The sequence below is a fragment of the Protopterus annectens genome, chromosome 4.part1 (genome assembly GCF_019279795.1).
Source record: "Protopterus annectens isolate FY-2018-M chromosome 4.part1, PAN1.0, whole genome shotgun sequence".
NCBI lineage: Eukaryota > Metazoa > Chordata > Ceratodontiformes > Protopteridae > Protopterus > Protopterus annectens.
Window position 1 is genome coordinate 115,875,521 of NC_056734.1, and position 19,828 is coordinate 115,895,348.

General features: G+C 43.9%; 1 protein-coding gene across 2 annotated transcripts in view; it reads left to right on the forward strand.

Annotated features, from left to right (window-relative positions):
- Positions 1-19,828, forward strand: part of DZIP1L (DAZ interacting zinc finger protein 1 like) — a 1,070,134-nt gene that overhangs the window by 313,242 nt on the left and 737,064 nt on the right. For both annotated transcript variants that reach the window (XM_044070018.1, XM_044070019.1), the window contains exon 4: positions 3,308-3,432. In XM_044070018.1, the coding sequence (XP_043925953.1) occupies positions 3,308-3,432 (125 nt within the window). The remainder of the gene's footprint in view (positions 1-3,307; positions 3,433-19,828) is intronic.

The following is a 19,828-nucleotide window of genomic DNA, read 5'->3' on the forward strand; positions in this document are numbered from 1 at the left end:
CTCCTGCTCCTGCATGGGTTCACAGCTGAAAATTGACTAGAACTTGCCTGCTGATGATGCTTAATCCTTTGCTTGAAGTAATAATCTTCACATGGATTTTCAGTTTTAGCCAGGGAAACAGTTAAGAGTAACACAAAAATGTGATGGTTCTTTTCTGTCGTGGATTAAGCAGCTGATAATGACAGCTGTGCATGACAGGCTGTCACTTAAGTAAATTAACCCAGCAGTGAAGAAAAACAGACATGGAAAACTGCCAATATTATGTGACAAGTAGTAGTAAACCTAAGCTTTACGTAAAAATTCAAATTTGTTAAGGTCCAAGCATGATATGCTGCATCTGAATCAAATAAAGTAAAAACCTATGTGTTTGTGTGTGCAAGCATTAGAGCATTTGTAGGTGTATATGTTTGTATGCATGTATGTACAGTGTGTGCGTGTTTGTGTGTGTGCATATATATATATATATATATATATATATATATTTATATCTATCTATATATATATATATATATATATATATATATATATATATATATGGGTACGTATCAGTTCACCTAAAACCCATTTCACCAAGACCAAATCACCTAAATTCATTTCACCTAAAACTCGTTTCACTGACAAGTAGTACTCTAAAGCAAGTTAGTGGTATATGTCCTTTTCCCCACTGTAGTGCGATCCTGGTGTTAGTGTACATATTAAAGGGGGATGTGGGGGGCATAGCCCCCCACCTAGCTGGCTTTTACCAAATAATGTAAAACAAAACCAGACACCATAAAACCAAAGTAAGTGGGGGACTTCATACCCCACACACCCCAATGTGGGGGGCTGTGCCCCCCTAGTTATATATACTAACAGTGATCGCACTACAGTGGGGAAAAGGGCATATACCTTTGACTTGCCTTATTGTAGTACTTGTCAGTAAAATGAGTTTTAGGTGAAATGAGTTTTAGGTGAAGTGATACGTACCCATATATATATATATATATATATATATATATATATATATATATATAGGGTTACCTTCATTTCATCAACGGCTCATTTCACTGACAAGCAAATCAGCAAGACCATTTCACTGAAAGTTCATTTCATTGACCCCCCACATATTATAAACGTTTTAAGCTATACAGATGGATACTTACAAGTGCAATGAATAACTGTTTTGCAGAAAACAATATACAACCAAAGTATGTGGAGGGCTTTGCCCCCACACCCCCCTTACTATATATTCTAACTCCAGGATTGCACTACAGTGGGGAACAGGCCATATATCACTGTCGATGAAATGAGTTGTCAGTGAAATGAACTGTCGGTGAAGTGGTCTTGCTGATTTGCTTGTCAGTGAAATGAGCTGTCGATGAAATGAAGGTAACCCATATATATATATATATATATATATATATATATATATATATAATATATATGTGTGTGTGTGTGTGTATATGGTTTCACGACATATACACGAATTGCTGAAATATCGAATCTCAGCAATTCGTGTCCATGTAGCCAAAACCTCAAAATAACGAAAGTGCATAATCGCGAATAGGACTATGTTGAATTTGTGGTTATGCATTTACGTTATCCTACAGAAGTTTTTGGCTTGGTTGGTGTCTGTAATTTAAGGTGAGTGAGTGTGAGTATTTTTGTAACTTGTACAAGTGGGTTAGGGTAGGGAGGTGGAGGTATAAGTGTGTGTGTGTTGGCTGTGTGTGATTTTCTTTTTTTACTGTTTGTGTGATCTCGGAGTTAGTGTATATAAGTAGGGTGTGTGTGGGGGGTGCAGGGGAGCTTGCTTTTGTGTAGTGTAGGTATGTATTTGTGTGGTGGTGTGTTGTACGTCATTGTTTTGTGGTGTGGGTGTTATGGTTTGTGTGTTGTGTGCTGTATTCTGTGTGTTCAGTGTTGTGGTTTCGTGAATGTGAGGTGTCAGTGTTTTGATGGTTTTGGCTTTATACTGTCAATTTGATATTTCAGCATTTCGGCAATATGAAGTGAAACCATATATATATATGTGTATATATAAATATATATATATATATATATATATATATATATATATATATGGATCACCTTCAGATGCCCGAAATCGCATTTCACCGACACGGAATCCGACGGGTCGAAAACACCGATAACGCAGATGACCGACAATGTGAGAACCCGACGGACTCGGTAAGTGTGCGATAGAGTGAGGGATTTAGTGTTCGGGAGCGGACAGGTAAGTGTGCGATAGTGAGGGACTGTGGGTTTAGGGGTGGGTAAGTGAGTTAGGGTTAGGGTGCAGGTAGGGTGTGTGTGCGATAGTGAGGGACTGTGGGTTTAGGGGTGGGTAAGTGAGTTAGGGTTAGGGTGCAGGTAGGGTGAGTGTGCGGTAGTGTCGGATCTTGGGGTTAGGGGTGGGTAAGTGAGTTAGGGTTAGGGTGCAGGTAGGGTGAGTGTGCGGTAGTGTCGGACCTTAGGGTTAGGGTTTGGGTTAGGGATAGTGGATATGTTATGTAGTGTACTGTGTTGTTTACGTGTAGTGTGTTGGTGTAATGGTATTCGGTGTTTTGTGTTGTCGGTATTTTTTGTTGTCGGTCTTTTGGTGTCGGTGATTTGTGTGTTGGCGGTTTGGCGTTTCGGGCATCTGAAGGTGATCCATATATATATATATATATATATATATATATATATATATATATATACACACACACACACACACACACACACACACACGTGCGTGTGGACGCCAGTCATATCAGATGCTTCAGCCAAACAAGTTGTCATAATTTCACAGAAGTAAAATCTGTATAAATCAGCCTTACTGCATTACCCTAGCAGATGCAAACTGACTCCAACATTTTACTTTGATCTATATAATACCCTTTGACCAGTGCAGATCCTTACACAGACTATTAAGCCAAAATGCACAGAAAACACAGCCACCATTACACTTGGATACAGCATTATTGCGATTAGTAATATGTTCATTGCTCAACACATTGTGTATTATTTTGGGTTTCTGTATGCAGACACCTCAGATCTGGAAATCTCTATCTTCATGACTTGGCACTTATACTTACAAGTTTCGCTAAGACACCAAAAATGTATATTTCAGTAATGCATTGTTAACAGAATATCATCTCGAGTTCATGATAATTTTCATTGTATCTTTTCTTAATTACATACCTAGATAGTGGAATGAAAAATGGCAAGTGGTCTAGTTTATTTTCTTGCAAAATAAATAAATGAAATTGAGAAGAGGTCTGGTGTATGTTGGCTAGACTACTCCTTTTCTGTCACTGTGACTTCTGTTCTTTGTATTTAACAGAGAGACAGAAAAAGAAGCAGGTTCAGAGGATAGAAGATGACATTGAACAGTTGCAGGAGAAGCTGAGACTAACTCAATCTCAGCTTGAAGCTGAGAGGGCAGCTGACAACCTTCGAAAATCACAGGTATTCATCTTGTCTTTTGAACTGTGAAAGTGTAACATTTAGGCAGTAAGGAATTGCCTGGAGTTGGGGCATCTGTTTTGTAATGAACAAGAAATAAAAGTCTCATGATTAATAGTCAACCTGTAGTGTAATTAACTGGTAAGCATCAAGTCTGAAAGTGGTTTCAAGATGTTCTTTATCTCACATTGCTGCAGTCATAACCTGTGGGTAGTCCACTGTCCTCGGTCGGCCCGAATACCAAAGTGTTAGGCTGGCGTCGGTCATGGTCGCTCAGATCTGACGTCAGTACGCCGTGGTACTAAAGCGCATGACCGACGCCATATCCTCAGTCTTTCTTGCCGCATGGTCCGAAGCAGAAGCAGCGTTTTGCAAGTGCCGTTCGGCGTCCTGAAATTTTCGTATTCTGAGTTTCAGACCGAAGACCAAGTTGGGCTAAGTACCCGTTGGGAATATTTTGTCTTTTCTTGCCTCAGTTAAATCCGGATGTCAGAAAAAGTGAATAATTGTATTTCTTGTGGGAAACAGATACCTCATAGGGATTACCACTCTCTTTGTATTCCTTGCTTGGGGCCTGAGCACGACGTGGTCGGGTGTCGCTTTTGTGCTAGATTTAATAAGCGCACCATTAAACGCAGGTTAGATTGTGCTAGGCTTGTATTCGGTAAGCGGTGTAATTACAATATGCCGTCGGATCCTCCGACGCCTGCTACCGCTAGGAAGCGTAAGGAAAAATCGTTAAAGTCTAAGCAGGATGAGTCGTCCGTTACGGACGCCGGTTCTTTAGAAACTACGGTGGAATCTGTGGATCCAACCGAGGTTTCAGCTGAGTCTCAGGGGGAGCCTTTAGTTTTGCAGGATGTGGCCTCTCAGGAGTCGGGTCAGGCTGAGGGGGCCTCTCAGGTTTCTGTAGTCCCTCCTTTGCATAAGGTGGTTAGGCCTTCTACTTCTGTCTCTAAGGTTCCTTCCAAGGTCAGGCCTGGTTTGTCTTCCTCTGGCGTCAGCCCTAGTTCTGCAGGTTCTGTACCTAAAAAGCATATGCTGAAAATGGCAGAAGATTTAATTACCTTAATCAGGGGTTCTTTGCCCCCTCCAGATAAGAGGCCTAGGGTAGAGCCAGAGGTGGAAGGATTGGAGCATTCTTGGATTACTCGGAGTCTTCGGCTGAAGACATTCAGGATTTTCCTCCTTATTCTGATTCAGATGCAGAGGATTCTAGTCCTTCTGCTTCCCCCCCAGAGGATTTTTCTTTTTCTGAAACCCTGCATTCCATGAGAGAGCATTTTAAGTGGGAAGGTCAGGATTTCTCTGATTCTAGAAAGAGACTTGGGGAATTTTTGTTTTTACCACAGCATAGGCCCTTGGCTATACCCCCTGTTTTGGATGTTGTTCAGGATGTTTTCTCTGAAGCTTCCCTTAATCCTGATTCTTTGCGTCCTGCCCCGGTCAAGCCAGACAGGTATTACAGAGTGCCTGAGGCTCATAAATATTTGTATAAAAGCCCGAGAGCTGACCCAGAAACTATTAGCCAGGGACCTAAGGGTGTCAGGGCTTCTGTTGTTAAGAATCCAGTTCCTATGGATAAAGATTCTAGAGCTTTGGATAGGTGGGGTAAAAAAGTGTATACCTCTTCCACTCTAGCAATGAGGGCTTTGAATTGCCAGTTTCATATGCTGAAGTACCAGAACTTTCTCCTGAGTCAGTTGAAATCTAAGGTAGATGCTTTAGCAGAGGGCATTGAGTGTAAGGAATTGCAGGATTTAGTTCATGCCTCTGATCAGGTGGGTAAACATTCTTTGCAGTGTGGTTTTGATGCTCTTCAGGCCTCTTCCAGGGTGGCTGCCACTGGATCAGTTATTCGTAGGCACGCCTGGCTTAAGGATCAGAATTTGTCAGAGCATGTTAAAGCTCGAATTTTGGATGCTCCCCTTCAGTCTGAAGTTCTGTTTGGTTCTCCTGTGGAGTCAGTTTTGAAGAAAATGGAAGACAAAGCCAAGTCTATGCAAACAGTTAAGGATTTTTTACAGGTGCAGCCCCCTAAGTTTAGCAGAAATTGGCCTACTAAGGGATGGGCTTATCCTTCTTCTGATTTACAGTCTAGGGGCAGATCTAGACGTGGTAGGGGCAGAGCTCATGCCTCAAGGTTCTTTCCGGCCTAGGACGTGAAGTTCCCCTGCACAATCTTCAGGTGAGGGCAGGGGTCAGCCTTTTCGTAAACAGACCCAATGACCTGTATCTCCAGCTGCCAGATCCCTCCTGTCTGGCAGCTCCTCTGGGAGGAAAGTTGGCACATTTCAGAAAAAATTGGCTTTTGGTCACTCAGGACAAATGGGTGTTGGACATTATAGATCGAGGCTACAGATTTTATTTTCACACCTTGCCTCCTTTCAAAGGCATGCCAGACGTTCCTTCTCAGCAAAAGATGGAGGCTCACAAACAGATTGCTTTACTTCTCAAAATGGGGGCTATCCAGAGGGTCCCTCCGTCAGAAGTGGGCCTAGGATTTTATTCTCGCCTGTTTCTTGTACCAAAGAAAGGAAACACTTGGAGGCCAATTCTGGATTTGTCTATTCTCAACACATACCTGGACATTCCAAAATTCAAGATGTTAACTTTGCAACAACTTCTGCCTCTATTAGGCAAAGATCACTGGATGGTAACTCTGGATCTCAAAGAGGCTTATCTTCACATTCCTATCAGGCCCAGCTGCAGGAGGTTCCTGCGTTTTCGGGCTGGGACTTTACATTATCAGTTCTCTGCATTACCCTTTGGCTTATCTACTGCATCCAGGGTGTTCACGAAAGTCCTGGCACCGGTGATAGCCTACTTAAGGTTAAGGGGAATACAAATCTATCCTTATTTGGACGATTGCCTGATTCTGGCTCAAGACAAAGTCGAGTTACTTCACCATCTACAGTATGTTATGGCAGTGTTAAGGTGCCTAGGGTATTCTGTGAACGAAACAAAGTCCAGTCTAGTACCCTCTCAGGACATGTGCTTTCTGGGTGTGAGACTGAATACAGCTTCTCAGATGGCATTTTTGACCCCGGACAAACAAAGAAATCTTACCCTTTACTTCCAACAATTGTCTCTACGGTCCAGGCTGACTGCAAGGACAGTCCTTCAAGCCTTGGGGTTCATGGCATCTTGTATTCTGGTGCTTCCCAATGCCAAACTGCATATGAGGAGGCTACAATGGTATCTCAAAAGCGTATGGACTCAGCACTGCCACGATTTGGACACTGTCATTCAGATGATACCTTGCATCCAAAGGGAATTTTTGTGGTGGGCTCAGGAATGTCACCTAAACAAGGGACTCTCTGTGACCCGACCAGAGGCAAGTCAGATCTTAACGACAGATGCCTCAGACATGGCCTGGGGAGCACACTTCAATGGAAAATGGGTTCAAGACACGTGGCCTGCCAGACTACAACATTTGCATATCAACATGAAGGAGATGTTAGCAGTCCAATTTGCACTGATGGCTTTCAAGGATTTACTTCACCCAGGACTAGTGTTGATTCAGACAGACAACACAACAGTCATGTGGTACATCAACAAGCAGGGGGGTACCCATTCGTACCCTCTTTGCAGACAAGCTATGATTTTGTGGGAGACTGCTCTCAGTTTGCACCTCACCCTTCAGGCAAGGTTTCTGCCAGGAGCACAGAACTCCTTAGCGAATGTTTTGAGCAGACAGATGGTGGATCCCCACGAGTGGAAATTGGATCCTCATGTCTTTCAACAGTTGACGGTGGCATGGGGGACTCCAGACATAGATCTGTTCGCTTCTCCACTGAATTACCAACTGCCAAAGTTTTGCACAAAGCTGTTTCACCCAAAAGCTTGGAAAGTGGATGCTCTATCATTCAGTTGGAACAACCTTCACGTTTATGCCTTTCCCCCTCTGCCTCTCCTTCCCAAGGTGCTCCTAAAGGTCAGGCAGGACAAGCCTTGCATGATTCTGATAGCTCCAGATTGGCCACGGCAGCACTGGTACCCTCTGCTGAGGACTTTAGTACGGGAGCCTCCTTGGCCTTTGCCATTAATTCCACACCTTTTGTCCCAGGCAAGCAATCATTTCCGCAATGTCAGGATTCAGTCCCTGCATCTGACAGCCTGGCGTATTCTGTTTTAGACCCTGGGGGGTCGCAGCTTCCTCAACAAGTTTTGAATGTCATTTTGGAGGCCAGACGGCCTAGTACCAGGAAGGTTTATGCTGATAAATGGAGGAGATTTTTTCTTTGGAGCAAAACAAAGAGTTTTGATGTTTCAGTGCCTAATTTGAGTGTTTCACTTCCGTATCTTACAGAATTATTAGGCAAGGGTTTGTCTTTCTCCTCTGTTAAAGTTCATGCTGCAGCCATTTCTGCTCACTATGACTGTGACCCGCCATTATTCTCTCACCCTTTGTTCAAGCAATTTCTTAGAGGGGCAAAGAACATAAGACCCCCAATGAGAGCTCCTACTCCTTCCTGGGATCTCAATTTTGTGTTGGAAAAGCTCACTTTACCTCCTTTTGAACCTGCAGCTACTTCAGAGTTGAAGTTTTTGTCTTGGAAGACTGCTTTTTTGTTGGCCATTACGTCTGCTAGAAGGGTATCTGAATTACAGGCTCTAATGGCAGTTGATCCCTTCCTGATATTTCATAAGGATAGGGTCTCACTACGTACTAATCCTACTTTTATGCCTAAAGTTGTTTCTAATGTGGCCTTAAACCAATCTATTCATCTGCCTACATTTTATGCTGATCCCCAAAATAAGGGGGAGAAAATTTTGCATTCTTTGGACATTCACAGGCAGTTACATTATTATTTGAGCAGAACTAAAGGGTTCAGGCAGTCCCAACAGTTATTCATTTCTTTTGCCTTGGGATCTCAAGGAAAACCTGTTTCAAAACAAACTATTTCTAAGTGGATTGGGCATTGCATTGCTTTCTGTTATTCTCATCATGGTAAGGAGGTTCCGCCTGGAATCAGACCTCATTCCACTGGGGCTACTGCCACTTCTACTGCTTTTTTAAGGGGAGTAGCTACTAAGGATATTTTGGAGGCAGCTACCTGGAGTTCAGTGGACACTTTTTCTAAACATTACCATCTTCCTCTTTATTCCAAATCTAGGGCTGGGTTTGCCACTGCAGTTTTACAGGGCATGTTAGCAGCTCCTAATGCTATCTGATTTTACCAACCTCCCTTTACCTTTGCTTTGGGATTCTACCCACAGGTTATGACTGCAGCAATGTGAGATGAAGAACATAGTACAGTTTTGTACCTACCATAAATGTAGATGTTCGAAGATCCACATTGCTGCAGTCTAATTTACCCTCCCTCCTTCCCCTCTGTAGTTTGGGGTGGTTGTGTGGTTTGTGGTGTATCTATTGTTGCTATTTTGGTGATTGGGTATTTTTCTATTTTTGGCTATGGCCTTTCTTTTTAAGGCCTTCTGACATCTGGGGCAAGAAAGACTGAGGATATGGCGTCAGTCATGCGCTTTAGTACCATGGCGTACTGACGTCAGATCTGAGCGACCATGACCGACGCCAGCCTAACACTTTGGTATTCGGGCCGACCGAGGACAGCGGACTACCCACAGGTTATGACTGCAGCAATGTGGATCTTCGAACATCTACATTTATGGTAGGTACAAAACTGTACTTTTTTTTTTTTTGAACTGTTATAATTCATCAGGTGAGTGTAGATTAATGAACATTTAAAGCTGTTAACAGAGCTGTATATAACTCTCAAGGTGAAGTTCATAATACAATCACAGAGTTGTCAGTTATAAAACATATATATTTTTTCTTTTTGCTTATGCATTTTTAAAAATAAGAATTCAGGTTATTGCTGCATGGTTACTAGATAACTACGTTTTAGATGTCCTTCATGGATGCATCTGCAGTCATAACAAATGGGTTGTCCTGTCGTCAGGCAGCCCTTCGGTCAGCCGGATTCCAAAGTCTGGGTCCGGCTGATGTCGCACTTCACCCGACGTCATCTCTGCTGGTCTTCGGGTATAAAGGCATCAGCCGACGCCATTTTCCTCAGTCTTTCTTGCTGCGTGGCCAAGCAGAAGCTCTTCGGAAGTGCCGGTCGGTCAGATCCAGAGATTACTACTACCGAATACTACTTCGAAGACTTCTAAAAAGCTAAGTACCCCGTTGGGGACCCTTTCTTGCCTCAGCCGATGTCAGAAAAAGTCAATAACTGTTTAACTTGTGGGAAACAAATACCTCATAAAGATTTCCACTCTTACTGTCTGCCTTGCTTAGGCCCAGACCACGACGTAGCAGCCTGTTCGGCCTGTGCTTCCTTCAACCGACGAACGCTTAGGCGTCGGTCGGAGTTTGCTGAACAGTTTTTCGGATCAGATTTTGCGTACATTATGCCTTCGGATCCTCCGACTACCCAAATTGTTAAAAAACGCAAAGAAAAAGACCGACACCCGTGGTCCGCGGTTTCGGCCGAAACCATGGTTAAGCAAGCCGCGAGTGTCTCGGTTTCGGCCGAAACCGAGAAAAACGGTCAATCTTCAGCCGAATCCATGACTACTACTGAGGCTCCTGCTACCTTAGTTGAATCGGCCTCAGAAATTTTGCCTACAACTGTGGTTCCTAGTGATTTATCAGACACCATCCCTTTGGATGTCTCTACCCCAGCACGTGGTGCTGCTAGGCCTCCTGCAGCCATGTCTATTAAGGCCTTTGCCAGGGCTAAAGCAGCCAAATCTGCTAAATCAGTGCCTGTTAAGCCCCCCTCACACAGGCCCACTTCAAGTTCACAAATGCTTACTCTGGCAGAAGATTTAATATCCTTAATTAGGGGATCCCAATCTCACCCAGACAGGGCCTCTCAGCCCCCAGAAAAGAGACCTAGAGCAGAGCCCCGACCCAGTGTCCTCTGATGATTCTGCGGATGACTCAGACATTACAGACCAGCCAGAGGCCCTTTTTTCTACTTATGAAGATTCCGATGCTGAAGAATCCATTCCAGCTGCCTCTCCACCAGAGGAATTTTCCTTTGGGGAAACCTTACATGCCATGACAGAACAATTCCAATGGCAGGGACAAGATTTCTCAGATTCAAGAAAAGGCTTAGGACTTTTCTGCACTTACCACAACATAGGCCCTTAGGTATACCTCCTGTACTGCCTGTTGTGGATGATGCATTTAATGATGTTTGCACTGCTCCTGATTCTTTACCTCCAGCCCCTGCCAAACCAGATAGATTTTACAGGGTGCCAGACACTCATCACCACCTATACAAGGCCCCACTTGCAGATCCCAAACTATATCCCAGGGACCTAAGGCAGTAGCCTCGACCACAGCAAAAACCCTATTCCTTCTGAAAGGGAATCCAGGTCCTTAGAGATGGGGAACAAAGTTTACACCTCTGCTACTCTCTCAGCTAGAGCTTTAAACTGTCAGTTTCATATGATCCAATACCAAGAGTTTATGCTTGATCAGTTAACTAAAAACTGTCCTCTGATGAATCCTTAGATAAGAAATATGTATTAGAAATGGTGAATAACATCCAACAGGTTAGTAACCATTCCTTAAAATGTGGCTATGATGCACTGGAGGCTTCATTTAGATCAGCCATGACTGGCACAGTGATAAGAAGGCATGCATGGTTGAAAGAACAGGTCTTACCGGATCATGTTAAAGCAAAGCTGTTAGATGCTCCTATGGATAAGGCCAGTCTATTTGGTACACCTGCCCAGCAAGTAATGAAGAAAATGGAAGAAAAGGCAAAATCTGTACAAACAGTTAAAGATTTCTTACAGGTTCAGCCCCCAAGGTTTAGCAGAAACTGGCCTGCCAAAATTGGTCCTTTCCAGACTCTACAAAATCCCAAAGGGGCAGGAATAGACGCTCTAGAGGCAGAAATCAATCCAGAGGAGGTGCCTACAGAGGACGACAGTGGCAAGGCAATAACCGAGGCACAGACACAACCACTGCCACTGCAACAGGACAATCACAGTGACTTGGCTCTGACACCGCCTACCAGGGAGCAAATAGCAGCACCTTTAGGCAGAAAGTTAGCCTTATTTTCGAAAAATTGGCACTATATCACAAAAGACAAGTGGATTTTGCAAACCATAGACCAAGGCTACCGGCTCCACTTCCACACCTTACCAGTAAAAAGAGGAATGCCAAACCTAACTCCAAATCAAAAAATAGAAGCTCTACAGCAGATAGCGAAATTAACAAAGATGAGAGCTGTGGAAAGAGTACCAATAACAGAACAGGGCAAAGGATTCTACTCCAGACTCTTCCTAGTACCAAGAAAAGAGAAAAGTTGGAGACCTATTCTCGACCTGTCCGTCTTAAACACATACATCATTGTCCCAAAATTCAAAATGCTGACCCTACAGCAACTTCTTCCCATGCTGGGCAAGGAGTGTTGGCTGGTAACTCTAGATCTCAAGGAGGCATACCTGCACGTCCCCATTCGACCAAATTGCAGAAGATACCTCAGATTTCTTGCAGGATCAGAGCATTATCAATTCTCAGCATTGCCCTTTGGCTTATCTACTGCCCAGAGTATTCACAAAATGCCTGGCATCAGTAATTGCTCACTGCAGACTACAGGGAATCCAAATTTATCCATACCTGGACGACTGCCTGTTACAAGCGGACAACAAAAGCAAGCTGACAACAGATTTACAAAGGGTCATGTACTTGCTACAAGCCCTGGGATACACAGTCAATTTACAAAAGTCAAGGCTGATACCATCCCAAACAAGAACATTCTTGGGCGCAGAATTGGACACAGTAAAACAAATGGCATTCCTAACTGCAGAAAAACAAAAAGAACTCCCTCTTTACTTCTTGGCATTAACAAAGCAGAACAAACTAACAGCAAGAAAAGTTCTGCAGGCCTTGGGTTTCATGGCATCATGTATAATCTTGGTCCCACATGCCAGACTGCATATGAAAAAGCTACAGTGGTACCTAAAGAATTTATGGTCTCAGCACAGGCACAGTTTAGAAACAGAAATCCCACTAATCCCATGCCTAAAACAGGAGTTCCTATGGTGGGCACAAGCATGCCAGTCAAACCCAGGCTTACACTTCCACAACTTTCGAGCAAGCCAAACCATCACAACGGACGCCTCAAACCTAGGATGGGGGGCGCACATGCTGGACAAATGCATACAAGGATTGTGGACTCAAGACCAGCTGCACCTGCACATAAACCAAAAAGAAATGCTGGCAGTAAAACTGGCAATCCAAAAATTCAGACCATTCCTCAAAGAAGGCCATTTGATGATAAGGACAGACAACACCACAGTCATGTGGTACATCAACAAACAGGGAGGCACTCATTCATACCCCCTATGCAGAATGACTTTGGACCTTTGGAATCTGGCTCTCAGCTACAACATCCAGTTACAGGCAATATTTGTGCCGGGAAAAGAGAACACCCTAGCAGACATGTTAAGCAGAACCACCTCGGATGCTCACGAATGGATGCTACACCCAGACATCTTCAAGGCCATCACAAAGAAATGGGGAATGCCACAAATAGATCTATTCACATCCCCACTCAATCACCAGCTCAAATAATTCTGCACAAGGACATTCCACCCACTTGCATGGAAGGTGGACTCTCTATCCTTCAGCTGGAAAGGCCTGACAGCATATGCATTTCCACCTCTTCCCTTGATGCACAAGGTACTACTGAAAATCAAAGAGGAACGTCCAAGGATAATCCTGATAGCTCCGAATTGGCCAAGACAACACTGGTACCCATTGCTAAGGAGCATGTCTCGGGAGAGAATGTGGTCAATACCCCTGATGCCTTTGATGTTGACTCAGAACAACTACAACATCATACATCCAAACCTAAAAACCTTGCAACTGACTGCCTGGAACATCACATAGCAACTAACCCAGACCTTTCCCAAAGGGTTAAAGACATTATCCTTGAAGCCCGCAGACCTTCAACAAGAAGGAACTATGCAGGAAAATGGAAAAGGTTTGTAATTTTTAGTACTGAAAGAGGAAAAGATGTGTCGAACATAGATATTGCCAACATTCTGGAGTACTTGGCAGAGCTTCTACATACAGGCCTGTCCTATTCCTCCATCAAGATACATGCATCAGCTATTTCAGCAGAATACAGCTTCGATCCACCTGTCTTTTCGCATCCTCTACTCAGGCAGTTCCTCAGAGGGATCAAGAATGTAAAACCTCCCAGGAAACCACCATTACCAGCATGGGACTTGAACTTTGTGCTAGAAAAGTTGACACTCCCTCCGTTTGAACCAGCAGCAACAGCAGATCTGCAATACCTGTCATGGAAAACTGCTTTCCTACTGGCAATTGCCTCAGCAAGGAGGGTTTCGGAACTACAGGCCTTAATGGCAGTGCAACCCTTCCTAATCTTCCATCAAGATAGGGTGTCCATGAGAACTAATCCTACATTTATGCCTAAGGTGGTATCCAGAGTGTCTTTAAACCAGGCAATCCACCTACCTACCTTTTTTCCCAATCCACAGAACAGGGGGGAAAGACTGCTGCATACCTTGGATGTACATAGGCAGTTACGCTACTACCTGGACAGAACCAAAAGTAACAGAAAAACTGACCAGCTTTTAGTAGCCTATGCAACGGGAAGGGAAGGAAAAGCAATTTCCAAACAGACAGTCTCCAAATGGATAGGAAATTGCATAAGATTCTGTTACTCCTACCATGGAAAACCAATTCCACAGAACATAAGACCTCATTCTACAAGGGCTACAGCCACTACCACAGCTTTCTTACGAGGAGTGGCAACCAAGGACATTATTGAGGCGGCTACTTGGACCTCCGTGCATACATTTGCCAAGCATTATAATTTACCTCTATACTCTAGATCCCGAGCAGGGTTTGCCACTGCTGTACTGCAAGGGATCCTAACTACACCATAATTTTTCTTCCTCCACCCCTAGTTTGGCTATGGTATTCTACCCATTTGTTATGACTGCAGATGCATCCATGAAGGACATAGTACAGTTTTGTACCTACCATAAATGTAGATGTCCAAACTGGATAGCATCTGCAGTCAGGATTACCCACCCTCCTTCCCCCCTGTGGTACTCCTAGGGTATTTACCCTCCTAATAGCTAGCTGGGGGGGAGTCTCTTATGGTGTATTTGTTTGTATATATGTACATACATGCTTATTTTTTGTGTTTGCCTTCTACCTTTTTGGAAACATTGGCATTTATCCAAAATTTAGCCTTCCAAGAGGGCAACTGGCATCTGTGGCAAGAAACTCTGAGGAAAATGGCGTCGGCTGATGCCTTTATACCCGAAGACCAGCAGAGATGACGTCGGGTGAAGTGCGACATCAGCCGAAGCCGGACCCAGACTTTGGAATCCGGCCGACCGAAGGGCGGCTGCCTGACGACAGGACAACCCATTTGTTATGACTGCAGATGCTATCCAGTTCGGACATCTACATTTATGGTAGGTACAAAACTGTACTTTATGCAAATTACTGTAAATAGCAGTAAAGATGTCCTGGCTAAATGGACTCTCCAGCAGTGCTAAGATATGTTTACCCCAATTACAACATTGGTGGCAGGTTTACACGGTTACAGTCTAAAGAAGCACATCACCTCCTAGAATTCTATTATTCCACTTTTCCTTTCAGATAAACATAACATTTTCATGAACCACACTTGAACATCATGGCTTAGCGGGTTAATATTTCTGTCTCCACAGCTCCAGGGTTTGTCATCCAGTCCTCTGACATATGGCAACTGAGTTTGCATGTTCTGCCCTTATCTATGTGGGTTTTCTCCAGATTCATGGGTTAGCTATTAAATTGTAAAAGCATGCTTATAAACTGTCCCTGTATACTTCATTTGCCCATGTCCTTGTGGCCCAAGTCAAGGATGAAATGGGTCTTTGAAGAACCAGTTTGGTTACTGTCACTCGTCTCCTTGTACATTGAAGATGAAGCAGACGGGGTAAAATACAACCACACAGGCCAGTAACATCCCAAATAAGCTTTTTATTCAGATGATAGCACCTCTGCTAACAAGCCTTCACAGAGATTAAAAAAACATCAAAATAAGTCATTTAAATATACACCCTCATTAACACTTAATCAGCTAATCAGAAAAACATCCAATAAAAATACATTACTAATTACACTGTAATAATACCTTCCAGTTAAATTGCAAATTTTAGGCCATTAGGCACCAAAGTATCATACTTTAAAATAAATATAGTTCCCTTATATAATAAACTCTTTTTTTATTTAAAAGCTATCAAAACCTTCTACTTTTTCTAAAATACTACCACTTAATAAACTACCATCACCCGCATGATATGATGTAAAGTGTGTGGCTACAGGACTTTCCACTTTATTTTTAACATCTCTAAGGTGTTCTTGCATTCTAACTCTAAAAGATCTTTTGGATGTTCTTCGTGTTTCACTGTTGCAGTCATCACATTTGGGTTATCTGCCTGCAGGTAGCCCTCAGCCGGCCTGAATACCAGAATCTTCGGATTTCTGCGTCGGATGCTGTTTCTTCTTCCATGACGTCAGGTCGTCTGGTATAAAACATGCAGCCGACGCCATTACATCAGTCTTTCTTGCTGTGCGGTGCCCGAAGCAGAAGCAGTTCACAAGTGACGGTCGGCCGACTGATGAAATTTTTGTTTTCGAGTTTCAGACCCAAAGTCTTCAAAAAAGATAAGAACCCCGTTGGGGATCCTTTTTCTTGTTCCAACCGATGTCAGTAAAATTGTCTTACCTGTGGAAAGCAAATACCTCATTGAGATTTTCATTTGTACTGCATCCCCTGTTTAGGTCCAGACCACGACATCCCTCGCTGTCGGTTTTGTGCCTTGTTCAACCCCCAAACTATTCATCGTCGGGCTATTTTTGCAGCTGATTACTTTCATAGTATGCGATCTCAGTACTCCAAAATGGCTTTGTTAAGCTATCCGACTCCCGATCTTCTGAAAAAATGTAAGGATAAAGACAGACTGCATAGGTCCATAACTGCCAATGACGCTTCCGTTAAGCTAGTCGCCAGTCTGTCGGTACTCAGTGAGGCACTTTCACAGCCCCTGATACCTGCTACTTCAGATTCGCAGGCCTCTACTGAGACCCATTTAGAGTCTGGTATGCTGCAAGATGCTTCTTCGACTATGGCACCTGCAGATGTCTCTACCTTGGATGGGTCTGGAGCTGCTGTGCAGGCACTGGCTTCTGAGGGTGTATTCAGGCCTACAGACATTCATATTAAACAGACGCCTTCATTTCCTTCCAGAAGTTCTGAACCTCTCAGGCCTAAAACTCGCACAACGCCTAGAAAACCGACGACAAAACCGCATGCTCAGGCCCATAGGCCTCAAAAACAAATGCGTAGAATGGCTGAAGACCTTATTGCATTAATTAGGGGAAGCCAGCCCCCCCCCCCCAAGAGACCTAGAACTAAATTTCTTTCTGATTCTTCTGATCAGGAATCTGAGATTTCTGCTCCTTCTGATTACCATGATTTGCCCTTATCTACTTATGAGGATTCTGATGCAGAGGATTCCATTCCCTCTGCCTCCCCTCCTGAAGATCTTTCTTTTGGTGAAACCTTGCATGCTCTTAGGGAGCATTTCTGCTGGGAAAGCCAGGATTACTCTGAGTCCAAAAAGAGACTTAGGGAGTTTCTGCTCCTGCCTCAACACAGGCCTTTAGCTATCCCTCCTGTTCTGGACATTGTAGATGATGCTTTCTTGAAATCTAGCCTTACCCCAGACACTTTACCTTCAGCTCCCAGAAAACGTGACTGGTACTACAGAGTACCTGACTCTCACAAGTTCCTCTTCAAGAATCCTTCTGCGGATCCAGAGACTATTTCCCAAGGACCTAAAGGCATTAAGGCCACTGCTGCCAAAAATCCTACCCCTTCTGATAGAGATTCTAGAGCCTTAGACAGATGGGCTAAGAAGGTATACACTTCTGCTACTTCGGCTATTAGGGCTTTAAATTGCCAGTTTTATATGTTAAAGTATCAGCAGCATGTTATGGGACTGCTTAAACAGAAAATGATGTTGATTCCTGACTGTGCTGAACACAAAGAATTACAAGATTTAATGCATTCGACAGAACAAGTTGGTAAACTTACTTTGCAATGTGGTTTTGACGCTTTAGAAGCATCTTGCAGGACTGCTGTCACTGGGTCTGTACTTAAGACACGCTTGCTTAAGGAACAAAACTTGCCAGATCAAGTTAAAGCTAAATTACTGGATGCTCCCTTAAACCAAGACCGCCTTTTTGGTAAGAAAACTGAAGAAGTCCTCAAAAGGTTGGAAAAAAAAGCTAAATCTATGCAAACTGTTAAAGATTTCCTACAAGTATAGCCTCCCAGATTCAGTAGGCATTGGCCTTCAAAGAACTGGTCCTTTCAAGTCCCTTCCAGGCCTTCTCAGTCCAAACCCAGAAACAGCAGACCACCTAGGCTGCAGTCTCAGACTACGCACAGACCTAAGCAGTGGGGAGCTCCCACTTCCAAAGCAGGGAGTAGTAAGCCACCCCCATACAGTAAAATGGCACAATGACTTAACCTTAACCCTTCCACTCCCTGCTCAACTACCTGCTCCCTTAGGAGGAAAGCTCGCCCTGCATGCAAAAAACTGGGAACTCAGGAAAAATGGGTTTTGAACATAGTTTCCCAAGGATACAGATTCCACTTCCACACACTACCAACCTCAAATGGTTGGCCAGACCTACCCCTAAATCAATGAGCGGAGGCCCAACAGCAGGTTCTCTCTCTTCTCAGTATCAAGGCTATTCAACCTGTCCCAGCAGAACAAAGGGGAGAAGGTTTTTATTCAAGACTTTTTCTTGTACCCAGAAAAGACAACTCCTGGCATCCTATCCTGGACCTCTCTATTCTCAACACCTTTGTGGTAGTTCCAAAATTCAAAATGCTAACTCTTCAACAGCTTCTTCCTATGCTAGCCAAGGATGCCTGGCTGGCAACCTTAGACTTAAAGGAAGCTGACCTGCACATCCCAATAATGGAATCTTGCAGGAAATGCGTACGCTTCAGGGCAGGCTCCATGCACTATCAGTTCTCTGCACTTCCCTTTGGCTTATCTACTGCACCCAGGGTGTCTAGCTCCAGCCATTGCATTTTGCAGGCAGAAAAATATTCAAATTTACCCATACTTGGACGATTGTCCGATTCAGGCAGAAAGCCAGGACTTGCTATTACAACACCTGGCATTCATAAAGAAACTTCTAACCTCACTTGGCTGCACCGAAAATGAAAAGAAATCTCACCTAGTACCCTGCCAAAAGATTGTATTCCTGGGAGCAAGCTCGAACACAACTTCCCACATGACATTCCTCACTCCAGAGAAACAAGTTTGACAACCCGATTGTATTCCTGGGAGCAAGAACACAACTTCCCACATGACATTCCTCACTCCAGAGAACAAGTTTGATAACCTACTTCAAACTAATGGCCACAAAACCCCAGCTATCTGCAAGGAAAATACTGCAAGCCCTGGGGTTCATGGCTTCTTGCATTCTACTAATTCCATGTGCAAGACTGCATATGAGGAAACTCCAATGGTATTTAAAAGCCTATTGTGTCAACATTCTCAGGACCTGAAATCAATGATTTCTATCATTCCTTGTGTGAAGACTAGAGTTTCTTTGGTGGGCAGAGGCCTGCTACCACAACACGGGGCTCCCTTTCACTCTACCTCCTGCCACCCAAACCCTAACAACAAACGCATCAGACTATGCATGGGGATCTCACATGGCAGGGCATTGCATTCAGGGCAAATGGAACCCGAGACAGATGCACCTGCATATCAATCAAAAAGAAATGTTAGCTGTACAGAATTCTCTGACAGTCTTCAAAGACTGTATTCTTCCAGGACAACTGTTGGTAAAGACAGACACCACCACAGTTATGTGGTACATAAACAAGCAGGGGGGAACCTGCTCGTACCCTCTCTGCAGACTAGCCATGACTGTGGAACACTGCCTTGAGCTACCAAGTACACCTACAAGCTCAATTCCTGCCAGGCAAACTAAATTCACTGAGAGACGATTTAAGCAGAAATCTCATGGACCCACATGAATGGAAACTAGAACCAAAAATATTCACCTCTTGAGGAACAAGTGGGGGACTCCAGAGGTAGACCTGTTTGCCCCCCTCAGAACTACCAATTGGACAAATTCTGCACAAGAACTCCCCACAGTCAAGCTTGGAAAGTGGATGCCGTGTCCTTTACCTGGGAAAGCCAGTCGGTTTATGCCTTTCCTCCTCTGCCTCTCCTCTTGAAGGTTCTACTAAAGATCAAACATGACAAGCCAAGGACAATACTGATTGTACCAAACTGGCCACACCAGCACTGGTACACCCTCTTGCTCAGTATGCCACTA